Consider the following 25,249-nt stretch of genomic DNA (forward strand, 5'->3'; position numbering starts at 1 on the left):
AAAATGGGTAAATAAACAGATATTTCTCCGAAGAAGATACATGAGTGGCCCATAAGCACGTGGAAAGATGTTTTGTATCACTGATCAGCAGGGAAGTGCAAAGCAAAGCTACGAGATACCGCCTCACACCCACAGGGTGACTACTCTGACAACACCAGAAAGAACAAGCGTTGACGAGAACACGGAGAGGTTGGAGCCCGTGCGCGTTGTCGGTGGGAATGTAAAATGGTGCAGCCTCTGTGGGAAACAGAATTGTGGCTCCTCAAAGATAAAATATCGAATGATCACACAATCCACAATTCCGCTTCTTCTGCTCTGTGTATTCGTTTCAGGTGTACAGCAGAGTGGTTAGACGGTCGTGGACCTTGCAATGTGTTCCCCTGGTGTTTCCAGTACCACCTGGCACCGTACATAGTCATTAGAATATTAATAGTGCTTGAAGCTCAGCCCGGGGAGAGAATCACTTGTCACTGCTGAGTATCCTGGTCCCCAGATGAGGTGGCGCTTCATCTGCAGTCAACGTTTCCCTTTTCCCACGTACCAAGTCATTCTACACGTGACCCTGGAAGATTTATTTTCTTTCTCTGTCACCCAGACAGCCGTAGGTGGGTACTGAGGTGAGGTACAGTGGTGGCGGGTGACAGGGGCTCTGAGCCACCTGACTGTGCAGCTTGACTGTCCCTGCGTGTTCTTTATCCCTGACCTCCGACTTCCATCTGAGGATGGGTGGCCGCTGGGCTCATCTGACTACATGACTTGGTGGGACTGACAGGACTCAGCTAATGATTTTTAACTTCTTATTTTAAATTATTTTATTGATTTTTAAAGAGGAGGGGGAGAGAAACATCCTTTGGTTGTTTCACTTATTTACATATTCGTTGGTTGATTCTTATATGTGCCCTGGGGATCGAACCTGCAACCCTGGCATATTGGGATGACGCTCTAACCAACTGAGCTACTCTGCCAAGGCCTATCTTTTTTTAAAAATAAACTTTATTTTATTTATGTTTTGGTATGTGCTACTAGCGGGAACCGAACCCTGGACTGTCTAGTCCGCAGGCCAACGCTCTAACTGCTGAGCCAAACCGGCCAGGGCAGCCAAGACCTATCTTAACTTCTGACTTCATGGCAACTTGGTGTCAGGCCTCTTTCCTAACGTGGAGGTCTGTGAAGTGATTCTCCCATGAAGTTTTTATAATTATTATTTATTTATCCTCACCCGAGGGCATTTTTCCATTTTTTTGTTCAGATAGAGTGGGAGGGAGAGAGAGGAAGAGAGAGAGAGAGAGAGAGAGAGAGAGAGAGAGAAAGAGAAACATCGACATGAAAGGAACACATTGAGTGGTTGCCACCCGCACGACCAACCAGGGCTGGGGACAAACTGCAACCGAGGTACATGCCCTTAGCGGGAACCGAACCCGGGTCTCTCTGAACCTCAGGCCGATGCTCTAACCGCCGAGCCAAACTGGCCAGGGCTCCCATGAAGTTTTTTGTTTTTTTTTTATCCTCACCCGAGGACATTTTTCCATTTTTTGTTCAGGTAGAGTGGGAGGGAGAGAGAGGAAGAGAGAGAGAGAGAAACATCGACGTGAAGGGACACATCGAGTGGCTGCCACCCACACGACCAACCAGGGCCGGGGACAAACTGCAACTGAGGTACGTGCTCTTAGCAGGAACCGAACCCGGGTCTGTCTGGACCGCAGGCCGATGCTCTAACCGCTGAGCCAAACCGGCCAGGGCTCCCATGAAGTTTTATAACAAATATCACATCATATCTTCCACTCATAGATGTGGTGGTTTTTAGGTTAGAATACGCATGTTATAAGTACATCTTACCATAAAAACTATACTCAAAGAAACTTCAGTTGCGAACCCATTCATTTACACTCAACAATAAAGATAAAAAAAGTGAAATGAGGTGGAGGGATAAACCTTTGACTAAGGTATAAGGTAGAGGAGAAAAAGATAATTCCACATAGAGACTGAAGTCTTTTGTAAATACTGTAGCCGGTAAATGGTGAGCAAGAAAGAAAATAATTATAATCAAAACATTCTGTTCAACAAATTATTTCCTTTTCAAAAATATAATGGTTGCTAAAAGGTGAGTGTTGTCGTCAGTATGGAAAATTGAGGCCACTGTTGAAAATGAAACCTCGTCCCGTAAATGCAGCCGAACAGAATATAATCTTTCATTCACAAATTACTATTGTCAAAGGAATAAAAAAAAACAACAGAAAATAACTTTGAATGAATAACATAATTTCATTCTTAGCTATGTGGTATGATCTGTTCTGACCACCCAGAATTTTTCTAGTTTTCCTTGCACAGAATGCTATTTATTCTGGACGATTTCTTAAAAATAAGCATTGTAAATCCTACAAACTGGTGTTACACATCAATTTCTAAGGTACTGAGATTTTTTTTCTTAGTCATTTATTAAGTGTCTTTAAATTATATATGTGCACATGGAGAAACTGGATTGTTTCTGTCTATAAGACTACTTCCATATAAATGCCATTAAAGCATTTGACAGTTTATCTGTACGGGATATTCTTAGAGGTAATAATGAATAATATTACAAATTCATGAACTATGCACTTGACTTATCAAGTACATACAGAACAGATGTTAACCATCTGTAAAAAGCTAGTTTATAAACATTATTTGTTTTTTGGTAGAAACATTTGGTCTAAGTACTGTAGTGCCAACTAAGGTCAGATTTATTTCAATACCACTGAACAATCAATTGCATTGACTTTATTTTTAAAAATTTTGTTTTTCTTTCTATTGATTTTTAGAGAGAGAGGAAGGGAGAGGGAGAGAGAGATAGAAACATCGAAGAGAGAGAACATCGACTGGCCGCCTCCTGCACCCCCACTGGGATCAGGCCCACAGCCCAGGCATGTGCCCCGACCTGGAATCGAACCAGCGACCTCTTTGTGCATGAGTCCACCTTCAACCACTGAGCCACACAGGCCGGGCCAATTGCATTGACTTTAAACAAACTGGAAAATTACCAAATCTACCATATGTTTTATTGAACATAATACATGACAGCTGTCAACTCTGAAGTTCACGTGGGCTAGTTCTTCACAGTGCTTCCGGAACGCAGCCTACAAAGTGACCTGCAAAGCGCAGGGAAGATGTCGTTTGTGTCTTCACACAAAGACAAACAACTATGCAAACTGGAAAACAACTATTCTGAGATGTGTTGAAGAACTGAGGTCAAGGGCACCCGCTGCCCCTAAAGCTGGAGGCTCCGTCCGGTGCAGGAAGGAGAGGAAGAATGTCAGGTCCTGTGACGGGAGAATACCAGCATCTCCGTGGAGACTAGTTTGAGATTTAAAAGTTCTGGGAGAGCGAGGCTCCCACACATTCAGGGAGCCCCACCTGGTTCTCACTACAAAGATCAAAGAAAAAGGACTTCTTCCTTCAACAGGAAGAGAAGCAAAGGAAATACTTTGAAAGGTATCCAGAGCCGGAATATTTGCTCCTGGCCCTGTTCTCTGTAAGGAAGGTCAGACCTCAAGAGAAGCTACATTGCCATTGTCTTCACTGACGCGGAGAAAGGCAACTCGTCAACTCCAGTCACCTCTAGATTTCCTGTGTCTCTGTCTAAAGGTCACAGTGCAGGGACTCTGGCCCACCACAAAGAAAAACATGTTTAAATTATTCATAATATTATAGAACGTTTTCCCTTTCCAGGGCCCAACCACCACATCCGTAGGGCTCTGGGACAATAACGGTAAATTACAAGGGAGGGAGCTGCAAGACCCAGATTCCATAGAAGGAATTTCTGCAGATCCAAGGACAAGAAGGGAGAAATAAAAAGCACACTGGATGAAGCGGAAGCCTCTGACACACACAGATAAACGTTGAACTCCACACCAAAGGCCTCGTTACCTCAATGTGATCACCCAGTGCTGCAGGGAGAAAGCAAACATCACGCAGACTCGGACAAATCCTGGAATTTGGAATGATCAGGCCAGGAATTTAAAATACTGTGACTACGAGTAATATGCGAAAGGCCCAAATGGGGGCCGTGGACAACGTGCTGCAACAGAAAGAAACATAAGCGGAGCGTTGGAAACTCTAAGAAGGAACCAAATGGAAATGCTAGAAATCAAAAACTCTGTAATGGAAATGAAGGCCTCTGATGGGCTCAGAAGTAGATTAAACACGGCTAAGAAAAGAATGCTTGAAGATATATGTGAATCGAAAGCTCCCACACTGAAATACAAAGAGGACATAGAGTGAAGCAATGTGACAGAGTATTCCCGAACTGTGAGACAATGGCGAAGGTGTAGTATGCACGTAATGGGATTGCTGGAAGGATGGGAAGGAGACAGGAGTAGTGGAAATATTTGAAGTAATGATGGCCGAGCATTTCCCCCAATTAAGGACCGACACTAAATTCCAAATCAGTGGAAAGGCCCTAAAGAGATTTCTTTCTTTTAAGAACAGAAAAATGCATACAGGCAGAAATTGCATCATAGGTTGCCAGAGTTTGGATGGGGGTTATTGGGTTTGAATATTAATAGCAATGATGTTTCTTCTTTAGGTGATGGAAATGGTCTAAAATGAGATCATTATTGTAGTTTCAAAGTTTTCCCAGGTATTAGGCTTAGTAGACAAAGACTCCAAAGCAGTTATTAAATATGTTGCAAAAACATGTTTGAGAACCAAAGAAAGGCGTGATCACCATGACTTGTCAGATAGAACATGCCAATGAAGAGACAGATGTTATAAAAGGACCCACTGGAAAATCTGTGACTTGGAAAGCACAATAGTGAAGTGACAAATCCACTAAGTGTCTCAACGGTATATCTGAAGTGGCAGAAACAAGAGTGAATGCAAAGCATCAGAGGTGAAGAAACGTGAAGATCAGGAAGAAAAACAAGCAAACAATGGACCATTCTCCAAGAAAGCATAGCAACCCTTAATGTGCATGCACCAAACAACAGAGCATCAAAATACGCGGGGTAAAAACTAATAGAACTGCAGAGAAATAGGTGAATCCATTATTATGGTGCAGATTTCAATACCCTTCTATCAGAAATGGAGGCAGAGAATCAGTACGATGGTACTCAGCAGCACCATCAACCAACTGTGTCATGGACGTTCATAGACTACTTCATTCAACAATAGCAGAATACGCGTTCTTCTCAAGTTCATGCAGAACATTCGCCGAAATATTCTGGGCCATATAACACACCTTAACAAATTTCTTTCTTTTTTTTTTTTTTTAAATCCTCACCCGAGGATATTTTTCCATTTATCTTCAGTCAGAGCAGGAGAGAGAGAGAGAAAGAGAAACATTGATGTCAGAGAGACACATCGACTGGCTGCCTCTTGCATGACTCTGACCAGGGCAGGGATTGAATTACAACTGACTGAAATTGAATCTGCGTCTCTTTGGTCTAGGGGCCGACGCTCTAACCACTGAGCAAAACTGGCCAGGGCCACCTTAACAAATTTAAAAAATAGGTATTGTACAATGCATACTCTCACACAACAATGGAATTTCACTAGAAATCAACAAGAAAAACATAGCTGGAATATCCTTAAATACTTGGAGATTAAACAGCACACTACTAAATAACACGTGGGTCAGAGAAGAACTCTCAAGAATAATTTAAAATATCTGGAAATACATGAAAATGAAAATACAACCTACGAAAATTTGTGGGATGTTGTGTAATCAGTGTTTGAGGGAAATTTATAGCCCTGAATGCATATCTTAGGAAAAAAGAAAGCTCTAAAACCATTAATCTAAGCTTTCATTTTAAGAAACTATAAAAAGAGCGAACTAAATAAAAACAAGCTGAAGAGTCCTGGCTGGTGTGGCTCAGAGGTTAGAGTGTCAGAGGTTACTGTGTACTGAAGGTGTCGTGGTTTGATTCCTTGCCCAGGTCGAGGTTTGTGTAGGAGGCAGCCAATATGTGTCTCTCTCACGTCAATGTCTCTCTCGCTCTTCCTCTCTCCCTCCCTCCTTTCCACTCTCTAAAAAAGTCAGTGGAAAAAAATGTCCTTGGGTGAGGATTAACAAAAGAACAAAACAAACAAACAAACGAAACCTTGTTAGGAGTTATCACTTGGCTTAGCCTTCTACCCTCCATCACTACCCACTCTGCCCCCTTTTGAATAACTTATTTTCAAAGTGAATTCATAGTTTGATTTGACTTGAAGCAGAATGTCACTTACCCAAAGGGAAGGATTGTACTATATTTCACTTATTTTAATGTAATTCAGGATTGTTTTCATTAACTCTTTTCATCAAAATTCGAGCAAAGCACTCACTTTTAGTATTTTTCATAGAAAAAAATTTTAAAAATCTCACTTTGGAGTCTCGTTCCATGGCACATGAAAAGGTCTGCTAACCATGTTTTGGTTTGTTTTATTTATCTACAGATGTGGGGATCAGAGTCCAGTGCTATGCTGGGGCACTGCTGATGAAATCAATTTTCAACAAGTAAACCTTGAAACAGTGTTTCTTGTCAACTGCTGGTACTATCTCAGCTAAATATTTCTCTTTAACTTTCAGGAAAACGGCAACCTGCCTGATCCTCAAACCACTTGGAGAAAGTTTCCATGGCCCAGCTGTTGGGGTGAGGCGGGGCCCACCGAGGAGCAAGTGTGACCAGGATCAGCACACAGAACGTGACCTGGTGAAGGGAAACCCCTTTTCTCTCTGAACTTTTCTAATTGTGGTCATTCTGTCTCTGCTCGGGGCCCACCTGTTCACCCTCGATGGCCTTTTATAAGCTCCTGGATGAAGCTGGGGTACTGGGCAGATTCCAGATTCTTCAGATGGTTTTCCTTTGTCTCTCCTGCTTCATGGTGTGCCCTCATATTCTAATAGAGAACTTCACTGCAGCCGTCCCTGGCCACCGCTGCTGGGTGCATATCCTTGACAATGACACTGTCTCTGCTAACGGCACTGGGATCCTCAGGCAAGACGCCCTCCTGAGAGTCTCCATCCCGCTGGACTCAGACCTGAGGCCAGAGAAATGCCGCCGCTTCCTCCGCCCCCAGTGGCAGCTCCTTCACCTGAATGGGACCTTGTCTAACACAAGCGAGCCAGACACGGAGCCCTGTGTGGATGGCTGGGTGTATGACCGCAGCTCCTTCTCCTCCACTATCGTGACAAAGGTAAGAAGCCCTATTTATCTCTTGTGGGTATGTGGTCTGGGATTTTAGGGATGACACAAGTGATGGACCTTAGCCGCCATGTAGGTGCTCATTCCTCATTCCTTCAGCAAATATTAATTACTTGTTTTAAATGCCAGAAACATCTGGGAAGTTGACAAAACCCTCCAAACACAGACTGTACCCCAGAACAGCCGTATGAGAAGGTCTGTGGTGAAATTCTGGCATTGGTTCATTTAAAACTTCTCAAATGATTGCAGTCTGCTGCCAAGATTGAGAGCTACTAAGTAGAAAATAAAACAAGGCATTAATACAGCCAGTAGGTTTAGAGGAGGCTTCCTAGTGGAAGTCATGTTTAAGCTGAGACCTGAATAATAAAGGTCAGATGATGCCAAAAATAAAAGCTGGAGAGGAGGAAGGGTTCTAATCAAAAGAAATGCATAAGTCACGTGAGCTGTTTCAATCAGGTCTCTACTGAGGGGTTATAACCTGCTCTGAAGCTCTGCTGTGATGGTTTCCTTCCCTTCCAGTGGGACCTGGTATGTGAATCTCAGTCACTGAAATCAGTAGTCAAATTCTCATTCATGGTTGGAATGCTGCTGGGAGGTATCATCTATGGCCATTTATCAGACAGGTGAGTGTTCCTGGATCACAGGTCTCTTCACTGCGGGGTCTTTTCACGGACACCGAATCATTCTTCCATTAGGAAACACTTATCACAAATTACACTGTTCTGGGGCTTTGTAGGCCCCCAGGGATCTAGGAACACAAGTGAAGAATTACAGTTAGTGTGGCGAGTGCTATTTTTTCTGCCGTGAGTGCTGTGCGCAGGATACAGAAACAACACCTCCGTGAGACAGGGTGGCATTTCAGGACAGGGTTTAGAGAAGAGACGCCACAACATGTGGTTTAGAGAGATGAGAAAGAGATACTTGCGGGAACAGAGAGGAAGAGGAATCACAGCATGAGGTTCAGCCTATTGGAAGACATAGGTATGTAAAACAATTTTGCAGGCAATGTTCAGACCCTCCTGGACCCTGGGAGCTGAATGTGTATGGATTTCCAGAGCATAGACATTATGTCCTTGTCTCTTAAGTGTGATGGATAGACATTCCTATTAAACTCATGGTGTACATACAGCAATTTGTCGTGGTGGTGGATAAAAAATTATTCTAGTAACCTCGATTTTTGTTTTTGAAAAAAACCCACAACTTTTAAAGGTAAATTTTTCAACCATGTAAGGTAATTAATCTAATGGCAACTTCTGTCACCATTTGTGGTGTTGGAAGTTGCAGTATCCTGGGCCTATTTCAGTACTGTTTCTGAATTAGATAGCCAACTATTGCCACCACTCAAGCATGTCTCCTTTGAAGGCTATGGAGAATGAAGGCACCCCTACCATCTACCAGCATAATGTCTTCTGTTATTTCAGCTGAAAACTATGAACTCTGAATGTATGACAGTAAATGTAATTTAAGTGTTCAGAATCACCAAAGAGGCCCACATCAAGACACATTTTAATTAAAATGGCAAAGGTAAAGATAAAGAGAGAATCTTAAGAGCAGTAAAAGAAAGACTGTTAGTTACTTACAAGGGAGTTCCCATAAGGCTATTAGCTGATTTCTCAACAGAAACATTTCAGGCCAGAGGGACTAGCATGAAATATTCAAAGTGATGAAAAACAAGGACCTATAACCAAAACTATTCTATCCAGCAAGGCTATCATTTGAAATTGAAGGAGAAATAAAGAGCTTCCCAAACACACACACACACACACACACACAAAATAATGTTAAGGGGTCTTCTTTAAGAAGAAAAAAAGAAAGAGAGAGAGAGAGAGAGAGAGAGAGAGGGAGAGGGAGGGAGGAACATAGGTATAAAGAATAAAATTGCAATAAATAAGTACCTATCAATAATTACTTTAAATGTAAATGGATTAAATGCTCTAATCAAAAGACATAGGGTAGCTGAATGAATAAAGACACTACAAAGAAAGAAAATTATAGGCCATCATTCCTGATGGACATTGATGCTAAAATTATCAACAAAATATCAGCAAACGAAATTTAGCAATACATTAAAAAGATCATAAACTGCCCTGGCTGGTTTGGCTCAGTGGTTAGGGCGTCTGCTGTCAGCCTGTGGACCAGAAAGTCCTGGGTTCAATTTCTGCTAAGGGCATGTACCTTGGTTGTGGTTCGTCGCTGGCCCCAGTTGGGGTCGTGCAGGTGGCAACCAATCGATGTGTCTCTCTCACATCGATGTTTCTCTCTCTCCCTTCCTCTCTATCTGAAGGTAAATGCAAAAATGTCCTCGGGTGAGGATTAAAGAAAAAAATCATACACCATGATCAAGTGGGGTTTATTCCAGGGATGCAATGTTGGTACAATATCAGCAAATCAGGTGAGTGATAGAAACACTCACCTGTCTGATAAATGGCCATAGATACACCACATAAACAAAATGGAAGGATAAAAATCATATGATTATAGCAACAGATGGAGAAAAAACATTTGATAAAATCCACCACCCGTTTATGATAAAAACTCTCAGCAAAGGGAAGAGAAGGAACATATCTCAACATAATAAGGGCCATATATGACAAACCCACAGCCAACATCATACTCAATGGGCAAAAACTAAAAGCATGTCCCTTAAGATCAAGAACAAGATAGGGATGTCTGCTTTCACTACTCTTATTTAACATATTACTGGCAGTCCTAGCCATAGCAATCAGATAAAGAGAAGAAATATAAGGCATCCAAATTGGAAAGGAGGAAATAGAATTGTGATTATTTGCAGATTACATGATACTGCATATAGAAAACTCTAAAGACTTCACCAAAAACTACTAGAACCGATAAATAAATTCAATAAAGTAGCAGAATAAAAAATTAATATTCAGAAATCAATGGCATTTTTATACACCAGTAATGAACTATCAGTAAGAGTAACCATGAAAAGCAATCTCAGTTACAACTGCATCAAGAAAAAATACCGAGGAATAAAATTAACCAAGGAAATAAAAGACCTGTATTTGGTACAGTATAAGAAATCGAAGAAGATACAAATAAGTGGAAACATATACCATTTCATGGATAGGAAGAATTAACATAATTAAAATGTTCATGCTACCCAAAGCAATCTATAGATTCAATGCAATTCCTATAAAGATACCAGGGGCATATTTCACAGAACTAGAACAAATATTCCACAAATTTATGTGGAACCACAAAAGACCCTGAATAGCCTGAGCAATCTTGAGAAAGAACAAAGTTGGTTATATCACATTACCTGATATCAAACTATACTACAAAGCCATAGTGATTAAAACAGTATGGTTTCCCCCCTCTACATATGTATTCATGATAAAGTTCAAATTATAAATTAGGCAAAGTAAGAAATGAGCAATAATTAATAAAAAAGAATAATTATAATAAAATACTGTAGCAAAAGTTCTGTGGATGTAGTATTATTAAGTAAAATCAGGGTTATTTGAATACAAGCGTTATGATACCATGACAGTTGAATTGATAATTGACTACTGATTAAAGGGTGTATACAGTATGGATCCACTAGACAATGGGATGATTCATGTCCTGAGAGGAATGAGTAGGACGGTGAGAGATTTTGTCATGTAACTCAGAACATTGTGCAATTTAAAGCTTATGAATTATTTATTTCTGTAATTTTCATCTACTATTGACATTTTTTTCTATTACAGTTTACATTCAATATTATTTTGTATCAGTTTCAGGTGTACAGCATAGTGTTTAGACAATCATAAACTTTATGAAGTGTTCCCCCTGATATTTCCAGTACCCACCTGGCACCGTACATAGCTATTATAATATTGTTGACTATATTTCTTATGCTATACTTTGTATCCCCATGACTATTTTGTAACTACCAATCTGTACTTCCCAGGCCCTTCACCTTTCTCACCCAGTCCCTCAACTGCTCTCCGCTCTGGCAACCATCATTCTGTTCTCTGTATCTGTGAGTCTTTTTCTGTTTTGTTTGTTTGTTTATGTTGTTCTTTAGATTCCACATGTAAGTGAAATCATATGATATTTGTCTTTCTCTGATTGACTTATTTCACTTAGCATAATACCCTCCAGGTCTATCCACGCTGTTACAAATGGTAAGATTTTGTTTTAAGGCTGAGTAATATTCCATTGTATATATGTACCACCACTTTTTATCCACTTGTCTATTGATGGGCACTTGGCTATTGTAAATAATGCTGCAATGAACATAAGGGTGTATATATTCTTTTGAATTAGTGTCTTGGATTTCTTCAGATATATACCCAAAAGTAAATCACAGGGTCATAAGGCAGTTGTTCCATTTTGAATTTTTTGAGGTAACTCCATACTGTTTTCCACAGTGGCTGCACCAATCTGCATTCCCACCAACAGTGCACGAGGGTCCCCTTTTCTCCACATCCTCGCCAATACTTGTTTGTTGATTTATTGATGATAACCATTCTGACAAGTGTGAGGTGATATGTCATTAAGGTTTTAATATGAATTTCTCTGATGATTAGTGATATTGAGCATCTTTTCTTATGTCTATTGGCCATCTGTATGTCCTCTTTGGAAAAGTGTATATTCAGGTCTTTTGCCCATTTTTAAATTGGATTGTTAGTTTTTTTCAATGTGTCGAATTGTAAGAGTGCTTTATACATTTTGGATATTAACCCCTTATCAGATGTATCACCAACGAATATGTACTCCTTTTCAGTAGGTTGTCTTTTCATTTTGTTGATAATTTCCTTTGCTGCAAAAAAACTTTTTTAGTTTGATGTAGTCTCATTTGTTTATTTTTTCTTTTGTTCCCCTCACCCAAGAAGATATATCGGAAAAAATATACTATGAGAAATGTCCAAGATTTTACTGCCTATGTTTTCTTCTAGGAGATTTATGGTTTCAAGTCTTACATTTAAGTCTTTGATTTATTTTGAGTTTATTCTTGTATATGGTGTATGATGGTGGTCTAGTTTCATTTTTTTTTTTTTACATATATTTGTTCATTTTCCCCAATACCATTTATTGAATAGACTGTCTTTACCTCATTGTAATTTCTTGCCTCCCTTGTCAAATATCAATTGACCATATAGGCATGGGTTTATTTTTGAGCTCTCTATTCTGTTCCACTGACCTATATGTCTGTTTTCATGCCAGTACCATGCTTTTTTTATTTTTATTACTATGGCCTTGTAGTATAGTTTGATATCAGGTAGCCTGGTTCCTCCAACTTGGTTCTTCTTTCTCAAAATTGCTGTGGCTACCCATTTAATATATTTGGACTGTGGGTGACCACTGGTAATTGAAACCATGCAAAGGAAAACCACATATAAAAGGGGACTCTGTATTGCAGGCTGTCTTATATGGTTTTAATTGACCTCAAAGTTCTACTGGTAACAGACTGGAGAAGTTTTGTTATACTCAGTGTCTCTTTACAAACGAGAGGGTTGCTTCTGAGAAGATCTGTTGTTGATTCTTGATGGTTTCAAGTACAAAGTTTCACTTATAGAAACATCCCCTAAATTTCAAAGTATGCCTTCTTTTTGATAGTTTTTTTTTTTTTTTTTTTTTTTTTACAACAGGTTGTTATTGTTCACACACCTAACTTGTCTCCGTGTCTCAGGTTTGGGAGGAGGTTAGTTCTCAAGTGGTGTTTGCTGGCGCTCACCGTTGCTGGGACCTGCACCGCCTTTGCTCCCAGACTCCTTGTTTACTGCGCACTGCGCCTCCTGGCCGGCTTTTCCGCCATGGGCATCCTGATAAACAGTACTCTGCTTAGTAAGTAACAACTCTGGATCTTTGACACTTTTCAAGCCCTACTTTTGACTCTGAAATTCCAACTTTGTTTGAAGTCAAAATCCCATCTGTGTTTTCTTTCAGTTATAGAATGGACAGTGCCCCGGTACCAAGCCGCGGGAATGATAGTGACCATCTGTGCCGCTTGTGTGGGGCAGATAAGTCTGGGAGGACTTGCTTTTGTCATTCAAGACTGGCACATCCTTCAGCTGGTGTATTCTGTACCGTTTTTGGTCTTATTTCTTTCCTCAAGGTATTAGCTCTCTTTCTTCCTTTGTCTGAAGGATCCTGGGATGTAGGCTCATGAATAAGAACGCAGAATTCTGTTAGGTCCTTAGTCAACACGGTGCTCTACTAATCTGTGCCTTATGTACAATTCAAGAGGCAGAACAGGTAGGGTTGCCAGATAATATCAAGGAGACTCAATTAAATTTGAATTTCAGATAAACTTTTTTTTTTTTTTTTTGGTATAACATCCCACACATTGCATGGTGCACAGTTACCCTAAAAATTATTTGTTTATATATAATTTCTATTTATCTGAGAGGACTTTAGTTTTATTTACTAACCTGAAAAAATACAGGGTGTCTCATTAAAGTAAAATTTCAAATAAATAACAAATGCTTTTTAGCGTATGTTCAAAATATTGCATGGGACAGAGTTACACTTAAGTATTACTCATGTTCACAGTTTAACTGAAATCAAATTTAACTAGGCACACTATTTTTATTTGCTAAGCTGATAATAATCCCTTGGATAGGAGGAGGCCAATATGACTCCTACTCTACATTCCCAGCTGTGAAGGTGTATTGCATGGAGAGGTCATCCTCAGAGTTTCCTAGTTATGGTACAGGAGAACTTAAGTTCCTATTTCCTGGTATACAAAACAGGAGGTAGCTATTAGAGGGGAGGGGAGAGGCATTTCAGGACAAAGAATATATGAAAAATGGGCAAAGGAGATTTGGTTGCAGCTCTGTCTTCTTCTTTGAGCAGGTGGTTGGCAGAGTCTGCTCGGTGGCTGATTATCACCAACAAACCAGAGGAGGGCTTAAAGGAACTTAGAAAAGCCGCCCACATAAATGGAAAAAAGAATGCTGGAGATACCCTAACCATGGAGGTGAGCAGGAGAGGGAGTTGGTTATGGGATACAGGGAAGACTTGTGACCTGACTTAAACTCTGGATGGTGTCCATACAATGATAAAAGGGCGGGGATACCCATCATTTTGCTTTATTTTCCTGGTTCTCAATGACTATCAACATTATTTGGATTAACATTGAGGGCAAATATGCTGCTGATGAAAGAATTGGACACAGATATTTTACTCAACAGAGGCAGATATCACATAGTATTTATAAATATAATGATTGTGTAGATTTCACTTAGCAAAAGGTCCTCAAGCTTGATCTATGTTTCAGCAAAGAGAAAGATTTCCTTTTTTATGAATGAGTAATATCCTATTGTATCTATATACCATATTTTCTTTTTCCATTGATGGGAATTTAGGTTGGTTCTTCTATGGTTTGGCTTTTGTGAATAGTTCTACAATGAACATGTGTATACAAATATCTCTTCAAGATCTTGTTTACAATTCTTCTGGATATACACCCAGAAGAAAGATTATGGGATCATACGATAGTTATAATTTTAATTTTTTGAGAAACCTCCATACTGTCCCCATAGTGGCTATACCATTTCAGATTCTCACCAACAGTGTACAGGGTATCATGTTCTCCATGTCCTCACCAACACTTATTATCTTTTTAAAAATAACAGCAATCCTGGTGTAAAGTGATAACTCATTGTGGTTTTGGTTTGTATTTCCATAATGATTACTGATGGTGGGCACTTTTTCATGTACCTGTTTGCAATTTGCGTATCGTCTTTGGAGAAATGTCTGTTCAGTTCGTATGCCCATTTTTAAATTGAGGTATTTGGCTTTTTTTGCTCTTCAGTTGTAGGAGTTCCCTATATATTTTTGACATTAATCCTTTATCACATACCTAGTTTGTAAATATTTTCTCCCATTTTACAGCTTCTTTTTCATTTTAATTGTTTCCTAGCTGTGCAGAAGATTTTTTAGTTGATGTAGTCCCACATGTCTAGTTTTGCTTGTTGCTTGTGCATTTGGCGTCATATCTGAGAAATCATTGCCAAGACCAATATCAAGAAGTTTTCTCCTATGTTTTCTTCAGAAATTTCATAGTCTTAGGTCCTACATTTTAGTCTTGAACCCATTTTGTATTGATTTTTGTGTATAGTATAAGATAAATTTTCAATTTTGTTACTTTGCCTGTGGATATCCAATTTTCCCAACATCATTTATTGACAGCTCTATTCTATCTCTGTCATAAATTCTTGACACTGTCAGAGATAAATTGACTGTATATGCGTGGGTTTATTGCTGGGTTATCTATTCTGTTTCATTTGTCTATCTGTTTTTATGTCAGTACCATATTCTTGGCTTCTGTAGCTTTCTAATATATTTTGAAATCAGAACATATGATGCCTCCAGCATTTTTTATGCTAAAAAAATGCTTTGACTCTTAAGGGTCTTCTGTGTAGGACCCTTAATTTCCATTTAATTTTAAGATTGTTTTTTCTATTTCTGTATAGAATGCCATTGGGATTTTGATGCGAATTATATTGACTCTGTAGATCACTTTGGATAGTATGAATATTTTCACCATATTAAGTATTTCAATTCATGAACATGGGATGTCTTTTCTTTTTTGTGTGTCTGCTCTAATTCCTTCAATGTTTATAGTTTCCAGTATACAAATGTTTCACCTCCTTGGTTAAGTTTATTCCTAAGTATGTTATTATAAATGAGATTATTTTCTTAATTTAATTTTCAGGTAGTTTGTTCTGGTGTATAAAAATGCAACAGATTTTGATATGTTGATTTTGTATCCTGTACTTGATTACAGTCATTTATTAGTTATAAGAATTTTTGGAGTGGTCTTTAGGCTTTTCTACATAGAAGATCATCTTGTTTGCAAAAAGTGATCATTTTACTTCTTTCTTTCCGATTTGGGTGCCTTTCGTTAATTTTTTCTTACCTAATTGCTCTGGCTAGAACTTCCAGTCCTATGTTGAATTGAAGTGGTGTCCTTGTCTAGTTTTAGATGTTAGAGGAAAAGATGTTGAGATGATGTTGGCTGTGGGCTTTTCATACATGGCATTTATAGTAAGTTTCTTTGATACCCAACTTGTTGAGAGTTTTTATCATGGAAGTGTGTTGAATTTTGTCAAATAATTTTTCTGATGTATTGAGATGATCATGTGATTTTTAGCCTTCATTCGTTAATGGGGTGTATCAGATTTATTGATTTGCTTATGTTGAACCATCCTTACATCCCAGAAATAAATCCCACTGATGTATGTTCCTTTTAATATGCTGTTGAATTTGGTTTGCTAAATCTTATTCGAGATTTTTCCCATCTATGTTCTTTTCTTATGGTGTCTTTGTCTGACTTTGGTATCAGGGTCATACTGTCCTCATAAAATGAGTTTGGAAGTGTTCCCTTTTCTATTTTTTGCAAGAGTTTGAGAAGGATTGGTTAATTCTTCTTTAAATGTTTCTTTTTTTTTTTTAATTGCTTTTTAGAGAGAGAGAAAGGGAGAGAGAAAGAAAAACATTAATGCGAGAATGAAACTTCAATTAACTGCTCCTGCGTGCCCCTCACAGGGGATTGAGCCTGCAACCTGGGCATGTGCCCTGTACTTTCAGTACACTAGATGACACCCAACCAAGTGAGCCAGGGCATAATTCTTCTTTATTATTATTATTATTATTATTATTATTATTATTATTTTGCATGTCACTAAAATTTTATTTTGGACAATGAAATTTTCACTTTATAAAATATTATTCTTTTGTTAATTTTTCCCACTATTAAACATTTTAATTTTATTTATTTATTTATTTTGAATAGTTTATTTTATTTTATTTTATTTTTAAAATTAATTTATTTTTGCATAATTCTTCTTTAAATGTTTGGTGTAATTTCCCTGTGAAGCCATCTGGTATTAGGCTTTTCTTTCTGTGATTTTAAAAATTACTGTTTCAACCTCCTAATTAGTTATTGGTTCAGGATTTCTATTTCTTCTTGATTCAGTCTTGGTAAATTGTATGTTTCTAGGAACTTATTTATTACTTCTAGGTTGTCTACTTTGTTGGCACATAATTGTTCATTATAGTCCCTTATGATCTTTTTTATTTATGTGACATCAGTTATAATGTCTCATCTTTCATTTCTGATTTTATTTATTTGAGTTTTGTCTTCTTTTTTCTTGGTTAATCTAGCTAAGAGTTTGTCAATTTTGTTCATCTTTTCAAAAACCAACTCTTTCATGAATTTTTTTGTACTTCAGTTCATTTCTTTCTGCTCTAATTTTTATTGTTTCCTTCCTTATGCTAACTTCAGGCTTGGTTTGTGCTTCTTTTTCTAGTTCCTTAGGGTACAAAGTAATGTTATTTATTTGAGATTTTTTTTGGTAGGTGTTTATTACTATAAATAGCCCTCTTAGTACTGCTTTGGCTGTGTCACATAATTTAGGTATGTTTTATTTTAATTTTCATTTGTCTTGAGATATTTTCTGTTTTTCCCTTTTGAATTCTTCTTTTACCCAAATAGTTATTCAAGAGTGTTTTGTTTAATTTTTGAGTCCATTTCCTTTTGTTATTGATCTAGTTTTATTCCATTGTGGTTGGAAAAAATACTTGGAATGATTTCAAACTTCTTAGATGTCTTAATAATTGTTTTGTGACCCAGTATGGGATCTATCCTGGAGAATGTTCTGTGTGAGCTGTAGAAAATGTATATCCTGTTGCTATGGGATGGAATGTTCTGCATATGTCTGTTTTGTCCATTTGGTTTATAGTGTTGTCAAAGCCTTCTGTTTTCTTATATATTTTCTATCTCAATGATCTACCCATTATTGAAAGTAGGATATTGAAGTTTCCTGATATTACTGTATTGCTGTCTATTTTTCCCTTCAGATTTGTGAATGTTTATTTTATGTATTTTGGTGCTCTCTTCTTGGGTGCATATATGTTTATAACTGTTATATCTTTCTGTTAGATTGATCCCTTTATCATAATATAATGACTTCTTTGTCTCTTGTGACAGTTTTTGACTGAAGTCTATTTTATCTGATATAAGTTTGATTACATCTGCTCTATTTTTGTTAGCATTTGCATGGAATGTCCTTTTCCATTCCTTTCCTTAAAGTCTACTGTGTCCTTAAATCTAAAGTGAATCTCTTGTAAATAGCATGTAGTTGGATCTTGTTCTTTTTAAAAAAATATATTTTTATTGAATTTTAGAGTGAGAGGAAGGGAGAGGGAGAGAGAGATAGAAACATCAATGAGAGAGAAACATCAATCAGCTGCCTCCTGCACACTCCTTACTGGGGATTGAGCCCACAATCTGGGCATGTGCCCTGACTGGGAATAGAACCAGGCCCTCTCAGTCCATGGGACCGATGCTCAATCCACTGAGCTACACAGGCTGGGCTAAAATAGGTTTTGTGTTTTTTTAAAACTGATTTTTTAGAGGGAGAGGAAGGGAGAGAGATAGAAACATTGATGTGAGAGAGGAACATTGATTGGCTGCCTCTGGCTGCTTCCTGCATACCCCCTACTGGGGATTGAACCCCCAACCCAGGCATGTGCTCTGACCAGGAATCGAACCAGGACCTCTCAGTCCATGGGACAATGCTCAATCCACTGAACCACAGTGGCTGGGCAGATCTTGTTCTTTTTATGCATTCCTTTTGATGGATGAGTTTAATCCATTTACATTTGAAGTAATTACTGATAAGTCAGTACTTACTATTGACAAATTATTGTTCTATTTTGTATTTCTTTTGTTTTTCTCTCCTATTGCTGTCTTCCTTTGTGATTCTGTTTAGCACTCCTATAAGGCAGGCATAGTGGTGACAAGTTTCTTCGGGTTTTGTCTGGGAAAGTCTTTATCTCCTTAATTTTTAAAGGACATTTTTGCTGAATATACTATTTTTTTTTCTTTATTTTTATTGTTGACACTTTATAGATGTCCTGTTTTCTTCCCCTTTACTCCCCTCCACCTGGCCTCTTCCTTCTGGCCATCATCACACTGTTTGAATATGCTATCTTTCTTTTAATCCTCGCCTGAGGATATTGTTCCATTGATTTTTAGATAGAGTTGAAGGGTGGCAGGGAGGAAGGGGTAGAGAGAGAGAGAAACATCAATGTGAGAGACACACATCAATTGGTTGCCTCCCACATGACCCAACCAGGGTTGGGGATTGAACCTGCAACCTAGGTATGTGCCTTTGACCAGGAATAGAACCCTTCAGTCCATGGGCTGATGTTCTAACTGCTGAACCAAACTGGCCAGAGATGAATATGCTATTTTTTAAACAAATCCTCACCCGAGGCAATTTTTCTATTTATTTTTTAGATAGAGTGGGAGAGAGAGAGAGAGAGAGAGAGAGAGAGAGAGAGAGAGAGACTGATATGAGAGAGACACATTGGTTGGTTGCCTCCCTCATGACCCCAACGGGGGGCGGGGATTGAACCTACAACCCAAGTACATGCCCTTGACTGGGATCGAACCGGTGACTCTTTGGTCTGCGGGCTGATGCTCTAACCGCTGAGCCAAACCAGCCAGGGCTGCAAGGACATTCTTGGTCGTGTAGGTCTTCAGTTAAGGTGGCCCTTTATGTGCCTGAATTCCTTTCCTTGTGGAATTTTTCCATTGGATGTCCTGGTGATGTTTCATCTGTAGACGAGAATTAAGTCAATATTATTTTAATAAGAAATCAGTAAATCCGCATCTGACGTGTGCTGGGTGTAATCCGTGTGCACGTTTGGGACGTCCTGTGTGGCCTCGGTAATGCTCGTGAGGAGGCGCTATTATTTTCTCCACCTTCTCTTATTCCCGATTCTTCTACTTATTCTTATTCTTCTCCTTAATGACAAGGACATTGAAGTTTAGAAATATTGTGCTACCTTTCTCAAGGTATATACCTAGCACGTTACTCCAGGGCATAGCCAGCTCTGGGGACAAGTCATTCTGCACCGAGGTCGCCCCAGATTTCATCGTCAGCTTCACTTTCAGGCCTTTCCGTCAGGGAGGCCCCGCATGTCAGGGTTCCCGCAGAGAGACTGAGCAGAACCCCAAATAAAGACTCTCCGAAATGCTCTTTTTTTCTGAGACAAACAGTTTTTCTGCAAAGGAGAGCCAGCTGGGACCCTCGTTTGGATCCCAGGCCTTTCACGCCCCTCTGGCATTACCGGGGCTTTGGACCATGAGCCAAGGCGCTCCGCACCCTCTTCCCTTCCTGACCCTTTCGGATGCCTTGCAGCCCTCCTGAATTGTGTCCTGTGGTTACATCACGTCCTGGCGGGTTCCTTAGCTCCCAAGTTCACCATTTTTATGTCTGTCAACGTGTCCTCGACAGCTGTGTTATCCAGTAGACAGAAAGGGAAGCGGTCTGGCTTGTCCTCTCTTGGGGGATGACGATACCTGCTGTGTTGTGACAACTGAACGGTGTGCTGTTGTTGTTGCTGAAGGTTTTGAGGTCCGCCATGCGGGAGGAGCTGGACGCAGCACAGACCAGACCTCCGGTGTCTGATTTGTTCCGCACGCCCAAAATGCGTAAAAGGATCTGTCTCCTGGCCTTTGTGAGGTAGGTTTCGCAGCGAGTGCGAGGGGTCTGTTAATCTCAGAGGGTATAACATGCCATGGGAACAGTTTGAGGGAAAACAGGAGGAAGCCAGAGGGCGAATGGCTGTGTTTAGAGACAGTAAAGGGTTATAACAAGACCGACACGGCACAAATTGTACAATGAGTGTTGTTTATGACATCGCCCTACCAGGCTCATCTCTGCAAACTGAAGCCGAGAACCTCAACCACGGTACAGATTTTGATTTTCAGTTTTTTACTTGTTTGTTTCTATTGCAATTGAGGTAAAACTACAAACAGTAAAGTGCACAGGCCATACAGCTCCATGAATATTGGCACATGAAACTCTGCAGCTATCCCCCAGATTGGGAGTCAGAAGAAACTCTAAAACCTTAGGAGGCCCCATTGCATATCCTCAAGAACAACACTCCCCACTTCTCGAAACACTTACTAACAATGAGGACCTCCATCATCATACAATATTTTATGGCAGTTTCAACACCATTACCATGCAAAGATGTATTCTACGAAACTGACCATGCCTTCATTCTTTATCACCGACTACTGGCTGCTTGGCTGACGACATTCATTACCAACATTTGCACGACATCGGTTCTGAACCTGATGACATCGATCTTTCTTCTTTTGCTCGCCACAGATTTGCAAACTTCATACCCTTTTACGGCCTGAGTCTCCACCTCCAGTACCTGGGGAGCAATGTCTACCTGTCCCAGGTTCTCTTTGGCGCAGTCACCCTCCCAGGCAATTACTTTGCGCTGTTGACACTGAACCACCTGGGCCGGAGAATAAGCCAGATGCTTTTCCTGCTCCTGGTGGGGAGCTCCATTCTGGCCATCACGTTCGTGCCTCGAGGTAAGAAAGCAGCATAGGTGGAAGGAAGGAATGTCTTCCCCCTTCCTCGAGGAATGCACTCACACCTGTCTGAGGTCAGATGGAGAGGGAGGATGTGGTTCCAATGATTTCCCAACACCAGTCTTAGGATTTAGGACAGATTCCACCATTATGTGGTTGGGAAAGCGGCAAAGGTCAGTAGAAGTCAATTTAGATGTAAGTTTGTCTTCATCGTATCTGAGAGGGACCTGGCGACTGGTGTCATTTATTCCTGACCATTTCTTTGGCCAATCAGACTGGGATGCCCATTATATAGAATTATGTCTTGTGTGCCGACACAATACTTTCATTTACTCTGTCTGGGCTCTTTCTGATCACTACAGCTTCGGTTCCAATCCACTCCCTGATTTCTTTTTTTTTAAGAAAAAAATTTTTTAATCCTTACCCGAGGATATTTTCCCATTTATTTTCAGATAGAGTAGGAGGGAGAAAGAGAGAGGGAGAGAGAGAGAAACATCAATGTGAGAGAGACACATTGACTGGTTGCCTCCTGCACAACCCCAACCAGGGCCAAGGATGAACCTCAACCGAGTTACATGCCCTTGGCTGGAACTGAACCTAGAATTCTTTGGTCCGCGGGCCAATTCTCTAATCCCTGAGCCAAATCGGCCAAAGCTAATTTCTTTTAAAAAAACTTTTTTAGCCCGGCTGGTGTGGCTTGATGGTTGAGCGTCGTTCCATGCATCAAGAGGTCATTGGTTCAATTCCCGGTCAGGGCACATGCCCAGGTTGTGGGCTAAATCCCTGGTGGGGAGCATGCAGGAGGTGGCCGATCGATGTTCTCTCTCATCGATGTTTCTCTCTCTCCTTCTCCCTTTCTCTCTCTCTAAAATCAATAAAGAAAAAAAATCTTTAAAAAAAATATGTTTTTATTGATTTTGTAGAGAGAGAGGAAGGGAGGGAGGGAGAGATAGAAACACAATGTGAGAGAGAAACATCGATCGGCTGCCTCCTGCTCGCCCCATACTTGGAATTGAGCCGGAAACCGGGGTATGCGCCCTGACCGGGAATCGAACCAGGACCCCTCAGTCCATGGGACGATGCTCAATCCACTGAGCCTCACTGGCTGGGCCACTCCTTGATTTCTATATATCCACTTGTGTGTCTTGTATTAGGTCACCATAACTGCAATGCTGGAAGTCTTCTTAGCTTCAGGGAATAAAAAACTCTTGTCTTCAAATAGAGAAGTATACAACAGGAACGAGGCATTAAGCAGTCACAGCCTTTCTGAGAATCAGTGTCACTAAATTAAATGACCAGCTGTAACAAAGAGGGGCACCCAGGTGGCCCCCATGCTTCACTAACTCCCAGTGCAGTGATGTGTTTTCTAGGATCCCCGGCTGGTGGGCTTCACTCATCTTGAATGTCAGCAACGATGCAGCTGCCATACAGTAGAGCCCACCCAGTGTGGTAATGAGAGATTTTTTTTTTTTTTAAATTGGGTAGAAGCTAACTCTAAAATGTATTTTCAGAGGTTTCCAAAGTCTATTATTCCCCCCCCAGAACAGGTCTATATTCTTGCATCTTCAACTATTATTCTAGATCAAGCTACTTTCCAGCTCTACCCACCAACATGAATCCCAGTGTTTCACTACTCTCTATTCCAATACTGTCGACTCTCCATGCCAATATTGCATATGCACCCAGGTTTTAACTGATGAGTCTTACATCCCTCAGCAATTGCTCATATGACAGTCCTGCGTTATCCGTGAAAGGCAGAGGAGACTCTGGACAGGATAAATGCAAGCAAACTCTGTCTGGTCCCAAGTTTCGCTCTTCATCTTTGGCACATTTCTGACGTGTAGGGAGGGAGAGGTGATGCCAGAACTCCGCTTTCTTGTTCGTGATGTAAGCTGTTATGTGCAGATTAGTTCTCTTTCTCAGCTATTAGTCACTGTATGCGCTGCCTCTGTGTACTTCCTCTACAACACGTTTAACACGTGCAAACCTCTTTCCGCTAATGATTTGGGAGCTGGTGACGCCATCAGCTCAGATTTCCTGAGTCTCGCTGGTCTTCCTCTCCAGATATGCAGACTCCGCGTGTGGTTTTGTCAACGTTGGGAGTGGGATTTTCTTCTGCGGCAATTATGGGCTCTCTTGCCCACGGAAATGAGCTGATCCCCACCATAATCAGGTACACAATCTCATGGAAGCTCTATCAGGGTGAAAACAGACCTTTCCCAGCAAATCAACATTTATAGTGGGAAGTAAACTAAGACTGATTAGTTATCAGAACAAGCAATGATAGCAACAATTTATAGGCCAAGTTTACTTGCAGGTGACTTTTGCCAGGCCCTGAGTGAAGTCCTTTAATGTGTCACCTACATATCCTACTGAACCACAGAAGGGTATATGCTACGGGTCTGGCTATTTTTTAAATAATGAAAATGTCTTAATGCACTTGTGTACTGGAAAAAATTGCAAGCAAATAAGAGCTTATGTGAGATGTAGGATATTGTCAACCTTCATGTATCTAAACACTGCTGGGCTGTCTCCCATGATCGAAGCAAAATAATAAATCACAAACTACACGTGCGGATTTTTACCAGATTATTTTTGCATTGTCGTTTGTACTCCAAGGGCAACGGCTTCAGGAATCGTTGGAATGGTTGGCAGTGTCGGGGCAGCGCTGGCTCCCCTCTTGATGATCCTAACGGTGTACTCTCCCCACCTGCCCTGGATCATCTATGCGATCTCGTCCTTCATCCCCAGCTTTGTCGTCTTCCTCCTTCCTGAAACCAGGAATCAACCTCTGCCTGACTCCATCCAGGATGTGGAAAAGGAGTGAGTGCCCCCCCCCCCTTAGGGAGCTAACTGTGTGCTATAGGTCTGCGACAAGGAAGGCCAAGCATACTTGAGACCACTGCCCTCCAGGCGGGTTTAGATCAGGACAGTGTCCACAGGTTTGGCCTTTGGTTTGGCTACAACCTCGTCCTCCCTATAGTGACTTCAGACTCCCCCAAGGCTCCTACGTCTCACAGACCGGCTCTGCCCAGCCTGTACCAGTAGGTTTAGTGGTGAAGGTGCCCTAGTGTGACACACACTCCCTGAAGGTGTTTCACAAACATGCACAGGTCCAAACACCATATTCTCATCCTCAGACCCTGGCAGCCCTTGGACCCGAGAGTGTAGTAAGCTCCTTGGGGCTGCTGGTCCCTGGCGGTCTGTGGACACCCTGGTCACTGAAGAATCCGAGGGAGGTCAGGGAGAGGACCAAAGCCCCTCCCACAGATGACAGCATCCCACAGGAAGGAGTCTGCCTTTGACATTCACACCATCTGGCTGCCACTGGGGGTGGAAGTGTTGAGCAGAGGAAGGACAGGGGTAAATATTGGTGTTGTAGATGATTAAGATTTGGAAAGGATTTTATGTCAACTTTCGCATACTTTCCTTGCCTTTTGCAAATCTCTTTGGCCAATGCCAAGGTGAGAAACAGTGAGGGCTCAAAGTATTGGCGCTGCTTTCCCAGACTCTGCCCTGGGGACTTGGTCTGTTTCCTCGATAAAATTGACTCAGATCCTCAGGGTGGGGTCAAGGATTAGCTTGCTCTAAAAGATACACAACAGACATGTTTTTTTTTTTTTTAATTTTTGTGTTTGTTTGCTGTTTTCATTGTATTTGTTCCAGGAGAAAAGACTCAAGAGAAGCAGAACAGGAAGAGCCCTTCGTAAAAGTGACGCAGTTCTGA

The 25,249-nt window shown here is 40.6% G+C and overlaps 1 protein-coding gene across 1 annotated transcript; it reads left to right on the forward strand.

The window, feature by feature from the left end:
* Positions 1-6,750: 6,750 nt before the first annotated feature.
* On the forward strand, positions 6,751-25,249 carry LOC118628945 (solute carrier family 22 member 9-like). The gene is made up of 10 exons (XM_036260016.1): positions 6,751-7,152; positions 7,680-7,783; positions 12,802-12,956; positions 13,059-13,227; positions 13,968-14,091; positions 20,538-20,653; positions 21,308-21,522; positions 23,587-23,695; positions 24,142-24,345; positions 25,189-25,249. Exons 1-10 carry the CDS (start codon positions 6,751-6,753, stop codon positions 25,247-25,249), a joined length of 1,659 nt encoding a protein of 552 aa, XP_036115909.1.

The sequence above is a fragment of the Molossus molossus genome, unplaced genomic scaffold (genome assembly GCF_014108415.1).
Source record: "Molossus molossus isolate mMolMol1 unplaced genomic scaffold, mMolMol1.p scaffold_m16_p_13, whole genome shotgun sequence".
Lineage (NCBI taxonomy): Eukaryota > Metazoa > Chordata > Mammalia > Chiroptera > Molossidae > Molossus > Molossus molossus.